The sequence below is a fragment of the Brassica rapa genome, chromosome A06, assembly GCF_000309985.2.
Source record: "Brassica rapa cultivar Chiifu-401-42 chromosome A06, CAAS_Brap_v3.01, whole genome shotgun sequence".
NCBI lineage: Eukaryota > Viridiplantae > Streptophyta > Magnoliopsida > Brassicales > Brassicaceae > Brassica > Brassica rapa.
In genome coordinates, this window is record NC_024800.2 from 9,879,117 (window position 1) to 9,901,086 (window position 21,970).

Here is a 21,970-nt window from a genome sequence, read left to right on the forward strand (position 1 = left end):
TTATTCATTGAAGTTCATAGAGTGCCATCTACTTGGATTAGATTTCTCATTGGTGAACGACGAGAACATCAAAGAAGCCCGACACAAGATAGCTTTTGATCTTTGGGAAGCAGCAAATGATGCGGTCTTGCAATCTCGGATGTCTACATTTAAGCCTCCAAAACGTGCTCCGGTGAAACCTGTTGACCTCGGTTGACTTCATGATTTTTAGCTTGATCCTCTTAGATTTCAAGTTTGTTTCTTCTTTGGGTTTAAGACATGGTTAATTGATTCTTACATTACTCTTATTGTTATGGAATTATTGGTTTTTCTACTATTTTACTGTTTTATGAATTACTTTAAGGAAATAAATCACATAGGGTGTCATTATATACTCTAAACCCTAAAATACCGTAAACCCTAAATCAGCTCCGATTCATACTCTAGAACCTAAAGTAACTTTGATTCATACCCTAAACCGTTTATTAGCTATGATTCATACACTAAACCGTTTATTAGCTATGATTCATACCCTAAATCCTACATTAACTATGATTCATACCCTACACCCTAAATTAGCTTGAAGTTATATCAAAAACTTTAGTATAGATAGGTTTCAAATACAATACCCTAAATCACATAAAGAAAGAAAAATAATTTTTTGTTTTAAAAAATAAAAATTAAGTATATTCAAAAGACGATTTTAAGTTGGAGTTATAGAAATTCGTATTTTCAAATTTTGTCTTCTTACAGTTGTCAAATGTCGATTTTTGTGTATTAGGGTGTAGTATTTTAGCAGTCAATATAAGAGTTATAGAGTATTAACCGTTTATGGTTTATACCCAGTAGGCCCACCCGAAAGTTATTAAAACCCGACCCTGAACCCGGATCCACACACCCCCAAAGACGTGATTTTCTTTTCAGTTGTCGAAACCTAAGAAAATAAATTTGAGAGAAAAGGGGATTAGGGTTCTTTGTCTGCGATTCCTGTGAGCCTCGAAACGAATTAACAATGACCAGTTCGACGACTTCTTCTGCTCGTTTTCCTCGCATCTCTAATCATGGTGTGCCCACAAGATGTTGGTGTGGCGAGGGTATAACCACTTTTGGTTCATCGACGGCGGAGAATAGGTATCGACGATTCTACAGATGTCAAATCGCAAGAGATGTAAGTCCATGTTTCAATTTCGTGTTCCACATAACACCATACTGACTGATTTTTGGTTTCTTTTGCTATAGAGAAAAACTGAGAATCATCTATTTAAATGGATTGATGAAGCTTTGATTGACGAGATACGGATGGTAGATGCGAAACATGAGAGAGTTGCTCAAGAGATTACAAAGTTTGAAGAAAGGGTTATGGAAAAAGTGAAGTCCGAAATTGTTAGAGTTGAAGCTGAGATGTCAGAAAAGTTCAAAGAGAAGGTGAACTTGGAGATTGCTAGAGTTGCACAGGATATGAAACAGAAGCTAAAGATTACGACGGTTGCTATGGTTGTTGTGGGAGCAATCGTGGGAATATGGACTTCTCTTACTGTCTGATCAAGTTTCAGTGATTGGTTGCTTGTCGTTTGAGTTTGATGGGTTCAAAATAGCTTAAGATTGCATTATTGTTTTCATTATGATCGCCTATAATACACTTGATGGCTTCTTGTTGACTCTCGGTTGCTGACTATTATCAGCTTCAGTTCACAATCTAATACTTTTCTTCTCCTTCATGTTGTTTCAAAGCTAGTAGCTTCAGTTCACAATTTTCTTCTCCTTCATGTTGTTCACGAAGCTAGTAAAAATACAAGAGAGATAACACGATGTCTAATATCCATAACCAAGAACAAAAAAATCCAAAACCAAGCAAAACGAGTAAATCAAGTAACCAACACCATAATGAAAAACAAGCTAATCAAAAGCAAGAAAAATCCAAAACAACGAACTGACTAAATCACTCTGTCGCATGTAGCTCTGTTATGATTCTCTTCGCCACATCGACTGCATCTGCGCCTCTTCTTTTCTTCAGCTCCTTGCGATGAACGAAGTTTGTCTTCGACCGTCTCGTATCTGCGCTTTCTTCTCCTTCCTGCTCCTCTTCTTGATTCAGGAGGTTCCACATTAGCATTCCAGACATCATCTGGAACAACCCAACTATCCTCCGGAACACCTATTGGATTGATAGTTTCTTCATAAGCTGTTCTCCAAGTGGAAGTCGTGTACATTTCATCCGTTAGTGAGGATGGGGCTCGACCAACTGTTAAACCAGCCTTGATTGCGTGTCTACATGGGATTTTCAGTAGGTCGTATTTCCCACATGAGCAGGTTCTTCTATCCAAATCAACCAGGCAGTCGATTGTATCTCCGCGAACCAAAAAACGGTACTCATCAACTGGCTGAACCAGAAACGTTTTACCCTTATTAATCCGCCTGTCTATCTTTTTCTCGATGGCAATAGTTAATGGTTTTGTGTGCTTCCTGCTTCGTGTGCGCCGTTCGAAGAACCAACGGGTCAGCATTTCTCTGATGCTATCCAACAAAGGAATGACTGGATACTCTCTTGGTGTGCGCAAAGCAGAGTTTATTGATTCAGCTGGGTTAGTCGTTCTGATGTCATACCTGAATCCTGGAAACTGACAGCGAGCCCACTTTGTAACATCTGCATCTGTTAAATATTTTCCAATAGCTGGACTAATATTGCAGACAGCTTGGAATCGCTTCTGAAAATCAATGACTCTATAAGCTTTAGAAGCTTTTGCAATCAATCCAGCCAGTCCCTTTCCTCTGTAATGTGTGACCACATTATTCAACAAATGGTGGATGCAAATTCCATGATGAGAAAGAGGATACACATTCTCTATTGCCTTACAAAGTGAGGCATTTCTGTCTGACACAAAAGCTAGAGAATGCTCGTCCGCAATAACAACCTTTAGCTGTCTCATAAACCAATCCCATGAACGATCATTTTCTGAGTCCACAACCGCAAACGCAACAGGATACAAGTTAGAGTTTCCATCTAAAGCGGTCGCAGCAAGTAAGACCCCTTTGTATTTGCTCTTCAAAAATGTCCCATCTACCACAAGAACTTGTCGCATGGCTGTCTGAAAACCTCGTACTGATTGGCCAAACGAAACGAAGAGAAATCTGAATCTACCATCAACATCGGTTTCATAAAACGTATGCGTTCCTGGATTAGCTTCTCTCAGCATGTGCAAGTACTTTGGAATTTTTCCAAAACTCTTCTCTGGAATACCTCTAACCATGCTAATTGCAAACTCCCGAGCATCCCATGCTAAGGACTTAGATATCTCACATCCATGTTCCATCCTCATAATCTGTATGACATCATTTGTTTTGGGACCTTCTTTCACACCATCATACCTATGCATTATTAGACTGCCAATTGTCTTTGCAGAAGCTGTCCGACCACCATTATTCATACTCGACGCAGCGCATGTATGATCCGCCACATATTTTTTGATGATGAAATATGTGGAACCTGATAACCCCTCAGCTCGAACACTCCATTTGCAAGGGTTGTATTTGCATCGGATGTACCAAAGGTTTCTGTCAGATTTCACAACTTTGTAATCGAAATTATGCGTCATTGCCGACATTTCCATAGTTGCTTTCAACATGGTTTTGTTTTGAAACGTTTCACCCCTCTTCACAACATCCACCAAGAAAACCGAACACTTTTTCCATTATCGTCTTCTTTTGCTTTAATGGCGAGAACATCATCTTCTTTATTGGCGTTTGAGTTGGAATTATCTTCAACATCCTTGCTTGATTCAGATGAACGAACACTGTCAGCTCGAGGTGGAAACGAGGAAGGTTCACCTTGTTCTCTGATAGGCGAGCTAGATTTCTCATTATCAACCCCAATGTTGCTGTTGTTTCCACTGATAGGTGAAGTAGACACACACAACCTTGTAGAAGTTTTTCCACGTACATAAGTAAGAAAATTTTTGACTTGCCGATCACTCTCAATGATAACTGGGGGACAGTCTATTGAACTGATTAACTCCATAGGTAAGTAGCTTAACTCAAGCTCGACAAGGTTTTGGTCAATTCCAAAATCTTCTAAAACCATACGCCTTAGGTCTTCAAAGGAACTTGTCAATTCCATGTACAATACTCTACCTCGTTTGTTCGTATCAACCGCAAATCCCCATCCTTTAAGGGGATCAAATTTCCACAACCCACAAGAAGCATAGATATGCATCTTCTTCAACAAGAAATTCAAAATTTTTGGATGAAAAATATCAAAATCCTCTCACCAAGAAGAAGACCACGATTTTTTTAAAAAATAAATAACGGAATACACGAAATTTAAGGAAAATAGATTTAGAAGATATTCTCTTACCAGATTATGGAGATATTTAAGGAAAATATACAATTCGAAATTCGTAGAACGTACATTACGTTGTCCGAAGAATAAAGGAATGTGGTAGATTATGGAATAATATTATGGCAGACTCGTGAAACATGGCAGATTTTGTCATTTGGCCTCTGTAGTTATATTAGGAAATAATAGTTAATCAAATCTACCGTAGTTCAGAAATAAAAGTTATGGTAGTCGTTTACTTCTACCATGTCTACCGTAGTTCAGAAATAAAAGAAAGAGTAGTCGTTCAATTCTATCATGCTAGAATTATAACAAATGGTCGATTTAAAGTTCTGGTGTTTGCAGATATTTATGTAGTTAACCGAATATGCAATCTACATCCTCGTAGACACTAGATTATGTTTTCTGCCATCGGTAGACCAAAATATGAAATTGTGTTCCACAATTATTTAGTCAACCAAAGTATTTTTCATATGTTTGTCTCTTGTTTATATACATTTTGTATATTTTTCCATATTTTTAGGATTCTTAAAATAATTGATATGATTTTTCAAAGTTCATCAGGGGTACCTAAGTCCAAATCTGACCAAAAAGAAATTTATGGCAAAGGGACAATGTACTTGTTTTTCTATTCCGTTTTGGCAATTTTTTCTTTTTTTTTGGTTGTATTAACAAAATCGTAAACCAATCCGAACCGGAAAAATCCGGTGTTTGGAATGCTAAACTACCGGTTGACCAGTCACCTACATAACCTAACCGGTACGACTCATCCTCCCTCCCAAATTTAACGGCTTCTAACGAACTTCAGAAGATTCCAAGACTGATTCGCGCTCTCCGATGGCCACGTCAATTCATCTCCTTCTCTTCTTCCTCATCACCACCGTATCGTTTCTCACTTCCGCCGCTTATCCTCCGTCACAGACACCGCAAGATCACCTACACGCCGACAGAATCATCGAGGCGATGATCGGAGCAGGTGACTTCCGCGACTGGGCCTCCGATTTCCTCTTCGCCGTCGAAGACCAAGTCGGCATCCCTCTCTCCGCCACCATTTTCATCCCCACCGACTTCGACACCGCCGATATCTCTTCCTCCTCCACCAACGGTCGTCGTCTCTCCGTCGCTTATCACATCGTTCCTCAGCGTCTCTCCTTCACCGATCTCAGTTTCTTGCAGCCTCTCTCTCGCCTCCCGACTCTCCTCCCCGGAAACTCGATCGTCGTCACGAACAACTCCGTTTCCGGTTTCGCCGTCGACGGCGTTCTCGTCACCGAACCGGATCTTTTCCTCTCCTCTCAGATTGCTATCCACGGTGTCGCTTCTTCTCTTGATTGCTCCCTTTACGGCAGTTTTGGATACCGTTTGGTCGAGGAGATTGTTCGCCGTCATAGTTGTCGTCATCCTGAAATCTACAGCAATCGAACAACTGCTTCTTCTGTGTCCATGTCCATCGCACGCTTCTCAGCTACCTGCTCGTTCTTGCTTCCATTGGCTCTACTGTTCTTCTGAATCTACTACTTGCATTCAATGCTTCAAGGCAGGAAAGTACATCTTTTTTTTAATTCTTTTTTCAATATTCTGTGAAACTCTGTGTACATAGCTTAACATTTACACCCAAAAAAAAAAAACTCTGTGTACATAGTTACATACGGGATGGATTGAACTTGGGAGCTTTCTTGTTGAGTTGTAATCTTTGCTATTATCGCTTTCACATTTGATAGTGGTCTTGTTTACATTCTTCTTTCAAAAAATAAAATAAATTTACTTCAATACATAATTTATACTTTAACAATATTACATTAAATAAATATTTTGTCATATTAACTATTTATTATATTCCCTGTGTCCCAGTTTATAAGATACTAGGGTCGGACCCGCCCTACAGGCGGGTAAGCAAATGAACGAAATAATATAAATATATTTAAAATTTAAAGAAATTTTTAAGTTTATTTTTAACTATAATTTTAACTATCAATTTTTTTATAGAAACTATATATTTGTTATTATATTAAATCAATTTATAAAAAAATAAAACTATTTTAATTCGTTCACAATATTTTTTTAATTTAATATATTTATAATACATTTATTTTTAGATTTTACAATTAAAACAATTAGAAAAAGCCAATTTACTTCAATACATAATTTATACTTTAACAATATTACATTAAATAAATATTTTGTCATATTAACTATTTATTATATTCCCTGTGTCCCAGTTTATAAGATACTAGGGTCGGACCCGCCCTACAGGCGGGTAAGCAAATGAACGAAATAATATAAATATATTTAAAATTTAAAGAAATTTTTAAGTTTATTTTTAACTATAATTTTAACTATCAATTTTTTTATAGAAACTATATATTTGTTATTATATTAAATCAATTTATAAAAAAATAAAACTATTTTAATTCGTTCACAATATTTTTTTAATTTAATATATTTATAATACATTTATTTTTAGATTTTACAATTAAAACAATTAGAAAAAGCCAATTTATTATTTTTAAAAAAAGCAAGTACCATAAAAATATGATATTAATTGTTACTGTTTAATATTTTAAAATAACGTGTTAGGCTATATATTGATGTATTATTATATTTCCTTCATCAATATCACTTTCTACTTCTTCTTCTTCTTAAACAAAAACAAAATTATTTTAGAATCTGTTAATCATATCGTATTGTTGCAAAGTTTTCTCAACCATCACGTGAAGAGAGTACGTCTTAGGTAAACATGTTTTATATTCAAGTATTTGTTTGTTCTTGATTCTCACAAACATAAACCAATTTATATATTCTTCAGGTCATTGGAGAAACATATAATTTACAAAGGATAATAAGACGTTTCCCATTCAAAAATAAAATACTGGTCGTAACTTTTGCTTCCACAGATATAACTCTGGTTCTCATTGCTAACTTAAAAGCCATAACCTGCAAACCAAACAACATAAATATTAGAAAAGGGTTAATAGCAGGAGCTGCTGATTCAGGCTCCTTGATCGCAAGAACAACACAATCAGACATGAAGAATGTCTTACCCATTGAAAAGGCATGCTTTAAGTAATCATCTCCTTGAGTCCATCCACAGCCCAAGACACTATTACCAAACTGAAACCAAGTCCAGTGTTGAAGAACTTGTTTGTGCAAAAAGGTACACGACTTGAAGTAAGGCTACATATCACAGTGAACCGCTTAGTGATACCAGTTCCAGCAGTAGTGATAGAAATCTGAGTAACAAACTCTGAGATCTACTCGCATGATCTCTGTATAGAGAGTGTTGCTGTTCTTTTGTGTTTGGGAGATAATGCAAGTGAATTCTCAATCTGTTTGCGAGTAGCCACAGAGTCTTAATGGATTAGTTTGTTGAAGGCTTAAAGCAATCTAGACATGAAAATGGCTCTATGCAATAATCTCAGCAGCAAAAATTCATAGTAACTACAGAGACTCAAACAACAATCAACTTTAAGCCAGTTTTGAATTTCTTAAACATGCAAAGACTAAACAGGAGAAAGGTGAACTTACAGCTTCAAACGCACTTTTTGCAGTTGTATCTCGTACATAAATCGCCCTCTTCAAGGTGTCCAAAGTTTCACCTGCATATTTATGAAACATATTAGAAAAAACTGCACAATAAAACTTTTCTGTTTGGATTCAACTCTTCCAGCAACAATTCTTTGGGAGCTTGGACGGAATCCACAATTAAACGTAGAACAAAATACCTACTCAGAAACAGTTTTTAATCAAGAGACCAAAGAGAAACTAACACCAGCACCAGTTTAGTTTCTTAAAGAGAAACTAACATCAACATCGTATTTGTTTCCTGGCCTCTTAGAAACAGAGCAAGCGAACTTCAACGGTGGAAGAGGAGCGGACAGTCTACAAATTAGAGAGGAAGACTGAAACGTTAGCCATAGCACACAATTATTATCTACTGGGTTGTTTAGAACGAATGAGAGAATGATTCTGAAAAGAGGAAAGCATACCTTTTTATAGTCGAAATCCACCGTCTTGTATAACAAAAATTCGCATTGATTGTAGACCGTGTATGACCATTAATGAAGAGTTTAAAGAGGATAACTCGGTTACTTGTATCGTTTCGAACTGTAAGGAAGAAGATGAAAGATCGTCTGCACAACTATAATCTCCATCAGTGTCTGCACAACTATAATCTCCATCAGTTCTGGTGATGGGAAAGAAGAACACGGCATACCCTAATAGTAAACGCTGCTTTTTATCAAAGAAAAATAGTATATTAGGTTTGGGCTCGACTGGAGCAGAAACGGCCCAACAAATGTAAAGCCCATACGGATGGAAAGAAGGATTAAATGATCCGCAGCGTTTTAAAAAACAGGACACGTGTCGCGCTCCCAGCCTCCGACTTTCTGACGTGGACGATGACGTGGCGTGCCCAGAAGAGAGAAAACTGTACTTTATATATAAAGATTTTGGATAAAGGTGCAAGATTTAAAAAGCATTTATCTGTTACAGTAAAAATATTACTCAACATATAATTTAAATTATTCTAATCAATTGCAAACAATACTGTAAAAATACATTTGCATGAAAATTTGAGAAAATCAAATATATTAGAAAAAGATCTAAAACAAAACACAAAATGACAAGCGAATTGTAACGCCTATTGTTACTTCTCTTCGCTAATAGATTAGTAAATTAGTCCCATGCAAATGAAAAACGAATACGTGGAAACTTTGGAACACTGATGTGATGTTCTCGAGGATTTGTAACGGTTATGTCAACAGGAAACCGAAAACAATAGTAATCAAAAGAGGAAAAAAGGTATAGAATGGTCAGCTTTTTGTTTGAAACGAGAAAACGAGTGTCGTGAAGCATTGTCTAATCAAAAGAACAATCTAAAAGATTCTTTATTTTGAAGTTGAAAATTCATATTTGAGTTTCAGAGTGTTATTCTTCAGAAGTGAAATTTCAAACTTAATTTTAAATTATTATAAGTAACGTAAATCCATATTTTTATAAATAACTAATACATATATAAAAATATTACATCAATATATTAATAAAATCTTACACTAAAATATAAAATTACTAGACTATTATTTTTGCTGTAATATTTAAATTTGTGTATAAATCATGTCATCATGTACCTTTTAGAAAAGTTTTTTTATTAAGTTTTCTTTTAATATTCTTGTTGTCTAATTCTAGTTTTTAAATATTATAAATCTTATTACAAAATTTTTATTTAATTTTATGTGCATAAAAAATTTAAGGATTAAAAAGATAAACGAAAAAATATTGAAGAATCATAAATGTGATGTGTAATTAATTATAAGGACCAAATTGTAAATAAAAAGATGAAACTTCAAATTTAGAGTTTTGAAGTTACTATTTGGAGAACAAAAAAAACTCTATATTTAAAGTGATTGAGTTTCTTTTGCAGATGCTCTAAGAATTGGCTTCACTTCTATAATTTTTCATAAATATATTAAAAACATATAAATGAATTTCTCTAAAATAAAAATGTTATTTATCTACTTATAAAAGGTTAGTAATTTTTTTAAAGAGGAGATCCTTATCGTTGCAATGCTGTTTCTGGTGTCGATTCTCTTGAAAACCAGATAGAGCAAGATTAGTTCTTAAAACAATAGTGATGAAAGAAAAAAAATGTTACTTTCCAAAAAAAAAAAAAGAGAAAGGTTAGTTGTTTTAATGAAAATTGTCACAAATACCACATTCATAGTACAATTTTTCATGTTTACACTAACCACTTTTACCATTATTTTTAAAAAAAGGTAAAAGACATTATACTCCTATGGTTAATTAATCTAGACTTGAGGTTTAGAGTTGAAGGGTGAGGTAGAGTTTTTGGAATGTGAAATTTAGGATTCTAATAAATATATAAATAAATACTTAGAAAATATATAAAATAAATTAAAAAATAGTTTCAAACATAATTTATATAGAGAACAAAGTTATAATAGTCTTTTGCCACTTAATAAAAATTATATTTTGAAAATGTTCTTTTAGTGGTGGTAAAGATGAATAATAGTACCGTGAAAGTGGTAAACATGAAATTCTCTCTTGTTTTAAAGACCTTGTGTTTCTAGTCTTTTACATTAAATTTTCACAGATATATTTTGCTACTAGGTAGTAACCCGCATTGTGTGCGGAGTGAAACAGTTTATTAGATTATTTATTATATGTTGTACTAAGATATTATTCCCCATAGCTTTTTATGGGGATGAACATTCATATATCCGTTCGGATTCAGTTGATCTATTCTGATTTTGTTTGAATCATTGCAGGTTTGGTTCGGATTCGAGTTCAGGTACCCATTTTAATCATGTATTTTTAACAAATCCAAATATATTTAAATCCTTAAAATCCGAAATAAATAATATAAGACATAAAATTTTGAATAATGTAAAGCTAAATATTTAAATTTACATAAAATTAGTTCAATTTAAATATTTGGATGGAGAAAAAAATTAATAGTTTCAGTATTTTAAACATTTTTTGTTATTTTTAGATATTTACTTGTGACTATGTTGATATTTTTTAGATATTTTCATATTTTTGAATATCTGATATATAAATTTAAAATAATTAACATATTTAAGTATATAATTGTGATTTAGATATTTTTGGTATCAGAAATATTTTAGTTTGGATCAGATTCGGGTATGGTTATCTAGATGTTAAACTTTTAGATCCATCTAACTACTTAATCAGTTTTAGTTTGTGCTTAATATTACTTTCAGATCTAGTTTGGTTCGATTCTTCGAATCCAGATAATTTACCCAAACTTACTTTCTTCTAATAATATAGAGCAAAATAAATAAATATAGAACAAATATTATGGGCTTATTTAACATACATAATTATTGGACCATATTTTAAGAATAGCAATAAAAATGGTTGGATGTCGTGTCAATATTGTTGGACATGTTGCAAAATTGTTAACATAGCTAAGTTCGACAAGATACGAAACTTTCAATATTTGTTGGGCATGTTGCAATATAGTCTATAACCAATAACGTGTATTTCTTATAAAGTGTCTTGATAAATATAATTAAAAAATGATACAATTGAGTAAAAAATGTTAGAGTTGCGTAAAAAATAATGTGATTTATTCACTCGGCATCTGAATTTTGTTTTTCAATTGATTTTACGAATTTTCTATTTTTAAAAGCTTTTAATTTTTATTTTTTCTAGCAATCTGACTATGTTTATAATTCTTGGTTGATATGAAAACTCAGCAAAGAAAATCAATATTTGGCTAAACTAAAGATCCGAGTTTATGTGTGGTGTTCTTTACTTTAGTTTTCTTAATTCATATCAATCACAATTATTTATTGCATTTGTGAACAAAAGCATCAACCATGGCTAAGTTCGGCAAGATACGAAACTTTCAATTTCTAAAAACATTTCATTCCAGCATTTTAGTTGATGTGAATCTTAATGATTTTGTAATTTTTTTCTTTCTAAATAATATTATTCAATAGTTGTACAGAGAGAATTTCAGTTCATAAATACAAATATTAAAAACGCAAGAACTAAAAATGAGCTGATTAAAAAAATTTAGTGTGAACACATTAAGTTATATGCGGTGAAATTTAAAAAATTAGTATGTGAACGTATTAATTCTTAAATGATAGTAAAGCCGAGATGTCAACATATTCAAATTGAAATTAATGTGAGACTGTCACGTACCAAATATAGTGTGAACACATTAATGACAAATACTTCACTTTTAATATATATGAAATTATATTCTTTGTGTGTTTAATTTACTTCTAAAACAGTTGTAAAACAAAAAAAATTTACTTCTAAAACCAACAAAGACAACTAATATATGTTTTAAAATTTTTAAAGTAAACAACTATTTTTGGCAGTCAATCTTTTAAATTCAACCTACAAGACCAAGTGGCAACAACATTAATAGTGATAAGTGTATATATACACACAGAAGCATGGGTAGTTAGTTTCTAAACAACTTAAATACAATAGCAGAATAAGGCGTTTAAAGATGAAGCTTGTGGTTTTCATATCGTTCTTGCTCATGCTTTCATTGTGCTCTTCAGGTAATTAAATTTGTATACTAAAAATATCTTCAAACATTAAAGCAGTAAGTAACATGATATATTAAGAGTGTGTGAAAACTGTTTATTTTGGTTTTCTGAAAGTATGATGTAAATATTTTCCAATTTCAATATCTAAAATCAATATGAACTTTGTATATATATTATTAGGATTTGGGGAGGGTCGCGAAATTGCTGATAACGACCTCTTTTCCTCGAACAAGGTATGCATTAATCTCAATAACAAAGTGTTCTTCCTTGTAGGGACCCTTTGTATTTTCATTGTTTTTCTTGTTTCAAGAGTCGTCAATGATTTAAAATAAATATATCAGTCGTCAGTTTTTAAAATAAAAATACGTGTACAACTTGAACTCTTTGTGTAAATTTACCTAAAAATAACGTTGGTGACGCTAGATAAAATGTGATAATAGGTTGAAGAGCTGTATAGTGATCGAATGATGGATTATCCTCCAACGGGCCCAAACCCAGGACACGACCCGACAGTTCCTCCGCCTCCACATTCCGACGAAGAAAACATGATGGAAAATTATGTTAACTGAATATTGAAATCCATCCCATCTTTGTAAAACATATAATTAAATAAATTGCATTCGTGAGCTCTTATTTTATCATTTAATTATGTTTAGAATTAGAGAATCAAAGAATTCAAACTTCAACCCTTTTACAGTACGGTTTAAGTCTTCTTGGTTGGCTCTATTATTTACCCGTTTAGATTCGCAAGGAAAAGTAAAACCGTATATGATATGCCAAGTTTGGAAGTCTAAAAATATTCATAGAAACCGAATTCATGTTCAGTTTCCCGGTTAAGTGAACCGGTTGCACAAATAAAACTCCGTCGGTATTAGTTCAAGAAAGTGTAGACATTGTCGTATTTCTTTGACTAAGCAAAGCCTAAGGAGTTATAGATCTGCTCTTGCTTGGTTTCATTGGCCGGCTGATTGATGCTGATTGCCACGTAGCCACTGATCTCGATCCTAGTAAATTAGTAATGGGAACCGATGCGGTGAAAGCGATCTCTTATCTGATTATATCACACACATAACTATTGTAATTCAAGATTGTTATTCAAACAAAAAAATCAGAGCTATTGTCGTTTCTACTTTGTTCTTTCTTCGGAATGTGGACGTAAACGAAAAGCTTGCTGACCGCTGAGGTCGTTGCTGTGGAGATGGGAGTGCGGGATGTTGATTTTCTCTATAATAGTATTTAGAGTTAAAATCACTCTAATCCATTTCTATTTTTGCTTGTAAAATAGAAATTATTATATTTTAAATAGAGAAAATATAGCATTCTTTTATATTTTGTTCTATATTTAGAGATCTTTATTTTAGAAATATACATTGAAGCAAAACTCATCTTTATTTTAGATTTTTATTTATTTTAAAAATAAAAATTAAAAAATACGTCTTAGCTATGCTGATGTTAATGAGGCTCATTTGAGTTTCTTGTGTGAGTTTTTGTGTTTGTTTTTTTTAGGTACGTTCTAATCTTTTTAATCATGCATAAGTTATAAACCCAAACAAAAAATTTTGTAAAAGCAAAAAAAAAAAGTTTTTACCAAAAAAATAAAAGTTTTTACCTAAAAATAAAAAAAATTGTCAAACCAAAAACAAAATAATAAGAAGAACATTTAGAAGAAAAATATGTGTTTTCCGAGGATAGTAACGGTTACGTCATGAGTAACTTTGACTACTATTATTGATCGTTAGTAAAAAACAAATAATGTGTGTTTTAAGTTCTTAACTTGTTTAAGTAGTTGACAAAAAAAAACTGTTTAAGTAAACAATTAATTTACGGCCAGTCAAACTTTCGAATTCAACCTACAAAGCCAAATGGCAAACACTAAAACTTTTTTGTGGCAAACATTAACACTTTTAATTTTTTTTTTGGCAAACATTTACACTATAAATATATAGAAGCATGTATTAGTTTCTAAACAACTTAAGAATTAAGGCTTCATTTTCACCCAAAAGGCTTGAAGGATGAAGCTTGTGATGTTTATATCGTTCTTGCTCGTGCTTTCATTGTGCTCTTCAGGTAATTTAATTTGTATACCAACAAAATTAGTAAAATTATATAGTAAGGTAAAATTAAACTGTTTATTTTGTTTTCTATAATATTATGTAAATATTTTCAACTTTTTAATATATAAAATTGCTATATCTACTTTTTCTACTTATGAATAATTAGGTTGATCCCAACCAACATGTGTATCATATACAAATTATTAGGATTGGAGGAGGGTCACGAAGTTGCTGAGAACAAGGTATGTTGTTTTATTTGTGTTTCGGAAATACTATTTCCATTGTTTTTCTTGTCTCAAATATTCAGTCGTCATTTTTATTTTTCTAAAAATAAATGTTGGTGATGCAAAATAATGTATAATAATAGGTTGAAGAGCTGTATGGTCATAAAATGATGGATTATCCAGGACCACACCCAGACCCAAGAGATAACCCTCCACCTCCGCCTCCACCTACCGACGAAGAAAACATTATGGAAAATTCTGTAAACTGAGTAACCGACCGTATTGAAATGAAATCTATTAAATCTTTGTAAACCAAAAATGTAACTAAAATAAATTGCATTTGTGAGTGCTCATTTTATCATTTAATTGCGTATAGAGTTAGAGAGTCAAAGAATTGAAAGTTCAGTTCAGCCCTTTAACGGTCCGTTTTAAGTTTTCTTGGTTGGCTTCTACTATTTACCGGTGTAGTTTCCTAAAGGAAGGTTGAACCGTATGAGATATATCTTAGATACCAGGAAGTCAGCGTGAATATTTAATCTTCAGTTTGGTTCTAATTCAAGAGAAAATCTTGGAAACTGATTTTAACATTTTACCAAAAAAAAAAAATCTTAGAAACTGCATTCACATTTTACTAGCGCGGCTTACATAAATCTATTTTCGCAACAATGTAATATAATAATAGATTTTTTTTCTCTATAATATATATTTATTAATTAAATAGAAAAAGGGAAATTGACAATTTTCCGGTTAAGTTAACCGGTTCCACAAATAAAACTCCTTCAGTATTCGTCCAAGAAAGTGTAGAGAGTGTCGTCTTTCTTGGTTTTGCGTCGACTAAGCAAAGCCTTAAGCAGTCGTTTGCTCTTACTTGGTTGCTGCTGCTGCTCTGTTTCTTTCTGGTTTTCTTTCTCGAATCCAACCCGAACCGAAGCTGATCTTCTTGGTTCTGAAGGGTACTGAAAAAAACACAAAACAAGAATCAAGAAACGACAAACTGATGAAAAAAAAAACAGAATACTTCACTTAGTTATCCTTACCCGTATAGGAGTTATAGATCTGCTCTTGCTTGGTGTAGTTGGCCTGCTGATTGATGCTGACTTCCTGGTAGCCACTGATCCTGACCTTAGTAGCGGAAACCGATGCGGTGACACTGATCTCTTATCTGATTATATGACACACACACACAACCATACATTAAAAATAATATCATTATTCAAAGAAAACAAAACAGAGTTATTGTGGTTTCTACCTTGATCTTTCTTAGGAATAGTGGACGTAAACGAAAAGGTTGCTGATCTCTGAGGTGGTTGCCGTGGAGATGAAGCCTGAGATGTTGATTTTCTGCAAGAACATGTGTTAAAGAGTCATTACAATTTTGTGTTTCAAGATGTTGGTTTGATGTTGGAGTCTTTACCTAACGGGTGGAGGAGGAGGAGGAGGAGGCGTTTCCCTGATTGTAGCACGCACAGCTTCAAGAGAAACCAAACCAAATCAAGAAACCAACTTATGTCCGAACAGAACAGAAACAAAGAGAAGATCAAAGTTACCATTTCGAAACTGGTTCCAGTCATCTGCATCCTCTAAGCTGCTTCCAAAGTACTTAAGCTTGTCAAGATTGGTAGTCTTTATAGTTTCACCAGCTGGCAAGATGTATCGTTTATGGAACTTTGGAGTTTCGATCACAAGTGATTGCTGTGAACGCCCTTCATGATCCATATACTCTTGGCACATCCTTAGCCTCTGTAACCACCAGAAGAAGATGAATCAATCAGATCAGACAAAGAATCTAAAGTGAGTGACTTATATATCTTTTACCTGTTCGATGCAAGATACTCTTAGTTCGGTCTCTGCAACTTCATCCACCTTTTCGTCGATGAAGTCGTTGACTTTGTACGTGATGGAGCCAAGATGGTCAACTGTATTCACCAGAGCCTTCACTGCGTAATCTTTGAGTGTCTCTACAACTCTGCCATTTAAAACACGAGAAATAAAAGGAAGAACAGTTTCAATCATGGAACTGAATATGAAGAAAACTCACATCTGTCTTTTATCGTCGGTTGTGTAAGATAGTTCGAAGTACTCAGCTGCTGAATACAACTGCGTTCGCAGATTCCTCAAGTCCTGAGAAAGAAGCAGAGGCTTAGACCATTTTCATTTCAATGTATGTATAAGTTCCACGCATAGAAAGAATGTACACCTTAAGACCATCAGAGAAGAGCATGCTTTGATCCATAGATGCCTCATCGTAGTTCGATGCTTCCCTTGACTCTGGCATTGTAGCCGCTGCACAATCTCAGTTCTTGTCTCTGTGGAAAAGAAAAGAAATCTTCATTCTTTATAGCTACATGTCCAAGAACAAACATTATGTGAACATGAAGGAGGAGAATCTTATCCAAAATGCTATATGCAGAACGATGTAAGAAGATCTAAGCAGTCTATTAGTAGTGTACACGAAATGTATGAAGAGAGTAAAATCTTCCAAGTGTAAAGATAACAAGCAACCAATATAACCTCAGATTTGAAAACGCTTTTCAAGTTCAACAAGAGGGGATACAATCTATTATGTTGCCATCAAGGAAACAATGTTAAAGTATATGAATATTCAATAACATAACTTTTGCTTTGATCCATTTAACTAATCTTATAAAAGAAAGAACAGACAAGAATAATGTCCAAAAAAAAAGGAAAAAAAAAACAGACAAGAAGTAGAAATCCATAGCTTAGTTCTCTAAAAGCAACCAAACAGTTTGATCTGAAGCAAAAAGGATCTTCTTTTGAATCTTTTATTAGTACAAATAAATAAATAAAAAGAGAAACTTTGTGAGAAGATGCAATTGTTTATGGGGAAATAAAGGGAGCAAAACACCAGTTTACTACTAATTTACACTAAAACCCTCAAGAACACTAAAAAGGCTTCAACTTGTTACACCAGGAGAGTAAAACCCAGTTCAAATTCACAGGTTACAACCTAAGCAAATCGATAACTTTATTAAAATCAAAGAACCCAGTTGACAAAAAGGTAATGAAAGTGGATTCAAACCTGCAAACTGTGATTGATTGTTCAATGGAAAACCCCTCTCTCACTCTTGTCCCTTGCCAGTGTTAAGGACAGATTGGTTTTGAAGACCGTTGAGCACGCGGAACGAAGTGGGGGGGCAGTGGCTAGTGATTGGGTGGAGATTTTAAGGAAGGAAGTGAGCAATGTCTTGTACTCGAGACCTCTGACCGAACCCACTTTAGTCCCTTCATTTGCGGAGAAACGCTCTCTCTTTCTTTTTTCTCTCTCGCTCAAAACTACCTTTTTCCCCTCTTCTTTATTTTTTGCGGTAGATTTTACCTATCGATAACAAAAACAGTAAACTTTAGTAATTAAAGTTATTAAAAGATACTGAAAAACATATAAACATACATAAAGTTTTCACTTTCTTCTTTTTGGAAAAAGTGAACCAACTCGGTTAGAAAATCCACCATTGCTAAATTTCTCAAATAAATTATTTTACCTAATATTAGTACTTTAATATGTAAATTAATTAAGTTTAAAATATTTTTAACATAATTGAACCACTTAAAACAGACATATTTCATTAGAGAAATTCCTTAATATAGTCTTTTTTTAGTTTATTTTCACAAAAATAGTCAAATGACCAAAAATGTTTTTATTAAAAAGTAAATATACATTTATATCTTATAGTTAACTAATCTAGATTTATGGTTTATAGTCAAGGGGTGAAGTTTTGCGTATGATGTTTAATTTTTTTTTTTAAATAATAAATCAATATTAAAAAAAAACTATTTTGCTTATTTTTAAGACTATTTTGGTGAAAAAAATTAAAAAGGGTATTTTAAGGGAATTGCCCTATTTCATAAGAGTTTTTCATTTGCATATTCTTTTGCAAGGTACAAATATGGTATCAAGCTTATGATAATATCGTGCGTGCTTCAAATGGATAATAATTTGAGAGTGTACACTTTTTTAACAAAAAAAAATAGAAGTAAAAATAAAACAGATAGGAAGAGAAAGTAGGAGAGAGGGGGGAATTTTGATTAGTTAGTGTATTTAAGTTTTTTTGATGTATATATGGTGCAATTTCCCAAAAAACAAAAAACAAAATGAAGGAACATACAATGATTTAAGCAAAGCACGTCTTTGGACAGCCATGGAATTATTTATTATATTTTCTAATAAAACAATACTATTCAATGAATGTTTTCTTCTCTATCATTTCTCTTTGACTCGAGAGCTTTTTGGAGTGGTTACTATAATGAGAGCGAACATCATTTGTACAAATTGATGTCGTCAATTACGTCTAACAGCAGCGGATCCTTTTGGTGCATCCAATTAAATGTGTGATTCGTCTATCACCAACAGATCTTTTTGGTGCAACAAATTAAACATGTGGTTGGGTCATTTTTAGTTTTGTCAATTAATAACATAACAGTGAGTCATATTAAATTAATTCACCTATTTTTTAGTTAGCAATTAAATATATGAGGTTTTACTAAAATGACCTACAATTTGAGGTCAAATACAAACATGACCCTTTTTAACAATATTTTGCCAAGAAGTTCTAACATAATCTTTAATTGTTTCAAATATATACAAAAATACCATTATTTTAAATTTCTTCTATTTTTAATAAATGTTAAAACCCATACATCCTAAATATTTATATTTACTTACAAAAATGCTATTATCATCAATTTTTTTAACCACTATTTACAACCGATTTGAATCTTTTTTTTTGTCAGCAACATAACAGACTCATATGTGCTTACAAAAAAAAATTCAAATCGGTTATAAATAGTGGTTAAAAAAACTCTTATAACCGATTTGAAAAAAGCTTAAACATTGAGTTTGTGTTTTTTTTTCCTTATTCTACACCAATTAAACCTCATTCCTTCTCATTTCCACTTTAATTTCATCTAAAAACTCTTATAACCTTCATTTTCAAACACACAACTTTCATATTTTGGTGATTTTTCAGTTAGTAACACTAAACTATATTTTATTTCGGTGATCTTCGAAGTTTGGACGGTGAGAAAGTGTGGAAACAAACTTACACTAGAAAAGGTAACTAATAATCACTTGGTTTTTGCCGTTGTTCATATATGTGTCGCGCCAACAGACTTACTTGTATGTGTACAGTTAGATGTATACTTACTTAACAGTTTGTCAGTCAATGCACATTTAGTTTTTGCAATTGACCAAATTAAATATTTTACTCCGTAGATTTCACGAGAAGTTTACAAACTTACTTTTGAAAAAATAAATGTAGTAGACTTATAAAGAAATCTGTGTATAAGAGGTTAGTTTTTTCATTTAATTGTATCTTTGACTTTTTAACGTAAACTTCATCTGAAGTCTGCATACAACATATTTAACTATAAATCTACGAAAGATTAGTTTTTGCATTTGACCAAAACTTTGATTTTTTTTTGTAGACATCACCAGAAGCTACTCTACAAAGATTAGTTATTTTTGTGTTTAACTAATAAATTAAAAGACTGACCAAAAATTAAATCAAGTGAAAACTTCTTTCTTTTTTGAACAACTATCAAATGTATACTTCTAATTATGTCTTTCTCTGCTAAAAAAGTAAGCTTCAAAAGAAGATTATGGTCAACACAAAACTATGTTTTCAAGTGGACTTGAGATGAAGTCTATTTTTGGAAAGTCAAAATTACTTTTGAAAAAAATAATTCTAAGAAAGTCAAAATTGGTCGGTTGCAAATCCTAACCTTTTACATTTTTTGAAATAAATAGATTACCAATGAAGTCCACTCTACGAAGTCAAATTCTAAGAAAATTCTTGTCAATTGCAAAACTAACATTCTTTTATATATTTATTGTGCAGTCTACTCACCAAAATATTTTGAATAAAAAATAACCTACAAAAAATTTAATTGCAAAGAATAATCTAGATTGTAGACTTCTTTGTCAGTCTACAGTAACACGAAGTTTACTCTTAGCGGCCATGAACAGATTTTAAAAGCTAATACGTTATATTATGGAACTATCAAATTTCTTGTTTTAATAGATTGTAAGTGTAGACTTTATGGGAAGTATGCATATGTAATTTTACTATATGAAAATATTTACAAATTTTGAAATATTATTTAATTCTATTCTTTTATAATTATACATTTTTATTACTAAATATTTGTTTTCAAATTTATGCATTTAAAGAAAAAAATTATAATCCTATTATACCATTAATTTCTTTTTAATATATACAAATGCAACTAATACTATTTAGTTGTACTTTTTTGATAATTATACATTTTGTTATATCTGATAATTTTCTCTTAATTTTATTAAAAATTATTTAATATATTGTAACCAAAAGAAATAGATAAAAAATTCTATCCAAGATTTTAATTTTAAATATATACATATATATTCTTAAATATCAATTTTTATCTTAATTTTATGTTTAATTAAATAAAACTAAAATGAAATTATTGGTAATAAAAACTAATATATTAACAAAATTTTGTTTTTAATATAATTTAAAAAATGTTTTGCTGCACATGGTGCCTGAAACCACATAATTCTCTCTATTTTTGCTCATCATTATATAAAACTGCAACATAGCACTTTTTTTAAATGTAAAAATTATTTAAAAACAAAAGTGACTGATAAAATTTGAATCATTGGTGAAAATATCTTTTGTTTTCTTACAAAAATCGTCTAAACTAATATTTTTGGTAAAACACTAAAACTCATAAAAACAGAGCATTGAAAGTTAATGAAGGACATAATAAGGTTTTAATACATCATCAAACTCCTAAACAAAAGGGTATTAGATGTTAATTAACAACCTGAAAATTACTCGGTATTAGCTGGTCTTTGAAGTTCCAAATAAATATTAACATTGTTATCTCAGGTGACACTCTTCAAGATATCTCTCACAATCATATTTGCACTTCGTGTTTTTAGTCTCAGACAAACAACTACCAAAACTAGATTGTTACCTAGTATTTGTTCGATCAATGATCTATACTTTGCGCAAGTGTGTGGTTTATATATAGCCTCATGAGCTAACCGAAAATATGTTGATTGTGGGAAGAAGACCCTTAATGAAGAAAGATTGGATCGCTGCCGTGAAGTCATTCTCCACTGTTTCCCATGAAGCCTTATAGAACTCACTTGTGAATCCATCAAGCCTCGGGGATTTGTCATTTAGCATAACAAATAATGTTTTTAATTTCCCCTTAAGTCACTTCCTGCTCAAGATGCGAAATATCCTTTGACCCACATCTGGATTGCAAAAGAACTTCCAGTTCTTCCACTGTCATATCATGATAGTCATCTGGCTCGTGAGTCAA

General features: G+C 32.4%; 4 protein-coding genes and 2 long non-coding RNA genes across 9 annotated transcripts; 3 read left to right on the forward strand and 3 right to left on the reverse strand.

Annotated features, from left to right (window-relative positions):
- The first annotated feature begins 991 nt into the window (after positions 1 to 991).
- LOC103873339 (uncharacterized protein At4g04775-like) lies at positions 992 to 1,521 on the forward strand. The gene is made up of 2 exons (XM_009151755.2): positions 992 to 1,147; positions 1,219 to 1,521. Exons 1-2 carry the CDS (start codon positions 992 to 994, stop codon positions 1,519 to 1,521), a joined length of 459 nt encoding a protein of 152 aa, XP_009150003.1.
- Positions 1,522 to 1,913: 392 nt separating this feature from the next.
- LOC117126070 lies at positions 1,914 to 3,572 on the reverse strand. The gene has a single exon (XM_033273443.1). The coding sequence runs from the start codon at positions 3,570 to 3,572 to the stop codon at positions 1,914 to 1,916; it is 1,659 nt and encodes a 552-aa protein (XP_033129334.1).
- A 1,350-nt stretch (positions 3,573 to 4,922) lies between these two features.
- Positions 4,923 to 5,987, forward strand: LOC103873070 (FAS1 domain-containing protein SELMODRAFT_448915-like). The gene is made up of 2 exons (XM_009151500.2): positions 4,923 to 5,908; positions 5,951 to 5,987. The coding sequence occupies exon 1, from the start codon at positions 5,150 to 5,152 to the stop codon at positions 5,819 to 5,821; it is 672 nt and encodes a 223-aa protein (XP_009149748.1). The 5' UTR covers positions 4,923 to 5,149; the 3' UTR covers positions 5,822 to 5,908; positions 5,951 to 5,987.
- Positions 5,988 to 7,039: 1,052 nt separating this feature from the next.
- LOC103848321 lies at positions 7,040 to 8,528 on the reverse strand. Of its 3 annotated transcripts, none has more exons than XR_004448400.1 (5): positions 8,299 to 8,527; positions 8,035 to 8,191; positions 7,838 to 7,908; positions 7,354 to 7,638; positions 7,040 to 7,246 (listed from the first exon to the last, which is right to left on the reverse strand). It is a non-coding gene; the product is annotated as an uncharacterized LOC103848321 (long non-coding RNA). The 3 variants fall into 3 exon arrangements; XR_004448401.1 differs by having other exon boundaries at positions 8,039 to 8,191; positions 8,299 to 8,526; XR_004448399.1 differs by having other exon boundaries at positions 7,838 to 8,191; positions 8,299 to 8,528.
- A 3,691-nt stretch (positions 8,529 to 12,219) lies between these two features.
- LOC103873072 lies at positions 12,220 to 13,057 on the forward strand. The gene is made up of 3 exons (XR_633821.2): positions 12,220 to 12,375; positions 12,544 to 12,596; positions 12,804 to 13,057. It is a non-coding gene; the product is annotated as an uncharacterized LOC103873072 (long non-coding RNA).
- A 2,181-nt stretch (positions 13,058 to 15,238) lies between these two features.
- LOC103873075 (protein ABIL2) lies at positions 15,239 to 18,649 on the reverse strand. Of its 2 annotated transcripts, none has more exons than XM_009151501.3 (9): positions 17,682 to 18,415; positions 16,839 to 16,947; positions 16,680 to 16,762; positions 16,457 to 16,607; positions 16,189 to 16,381; positions 16,056 to 16,110; positions 15,891 to 15,982; positions 15,679 to 15,803; positions 15,239 to 15,597 (listed from the first exon to the last, which is right to left on the reverse strand). In XM_009151501.3, the coding sequence occupies exons 2-9, from the start codon at positions 16,914 to 16,916 to the stop codon at positions 15,421 to 15,423; spliced, it is 954 nt and encodes a 317-aa protein (XP_009149749.1). In that variant the 5' UTR covers positions 16,917 to 16,947; positions 17,682 to 18,415; the 3' UTR covers positions 15,239 to 15,420. The 2 variants fall into 2 exon arrangements, with proteins under 2 accessions (XP_009149749.1, XP_009149750.1); XM_009151502.3 differs by having other exon boundaries at positions 15,421 to 15,597; positions 16,839 to 16,982; positions 17,682 to 18,649.
- Positions 18,650 to 21,970: the final 3,321 nt, after the last annotated feature.

Coding starts and splice junctions, on each gene's coding strand:
- LOC103873070 (XM_009151500.2), top strand. CDS start 5,150: ATGGCCACGTCAATTCATCTCCTTCTCTTCTTCCTCATCACCACCGTA.
- LOC103873075 (XM_009151501.3), bottom strand. CDS start 16,916: ATGCCAGAGTCAAGGGAAGCATCGAACTACGATGAGGCATCTATGGAT. Junction 16,608..16,679: donor ACCGACGATAAAAGACAGAT/GTGAGTTTTCTT, acceptor TTTAAATGGCAG/AGTTGTAGAGACACTCAAAG. Junction 15,598..15,678: donor GATCTATAACTCCTATACGG/GTAAGGATAACT, acceptor TGTTTTTTTCAG/TACCCTTCAGAACCAAGAAG.
- LOC103873339 (XM_009151755.2), top strand. CDS start 992: ATGACCAGTTCGACGACTTCTTCTGCTCGTTTTCCTCGCATCTCTAAT. Junction 1,148..1,218: donor GATGTCAAATCGCAAGAGAT/GTAAGTCCATGT, acceptor CTTTTGCTATAG/AGAAAAACTGAGAATCATCT.
- LOC117126070 (XM_033273443.1), bottom strand. CDS start 3,572: ATGACGCATAATTTCGATTACAAAGTTGTGAAATCTGACAGAAACCTT.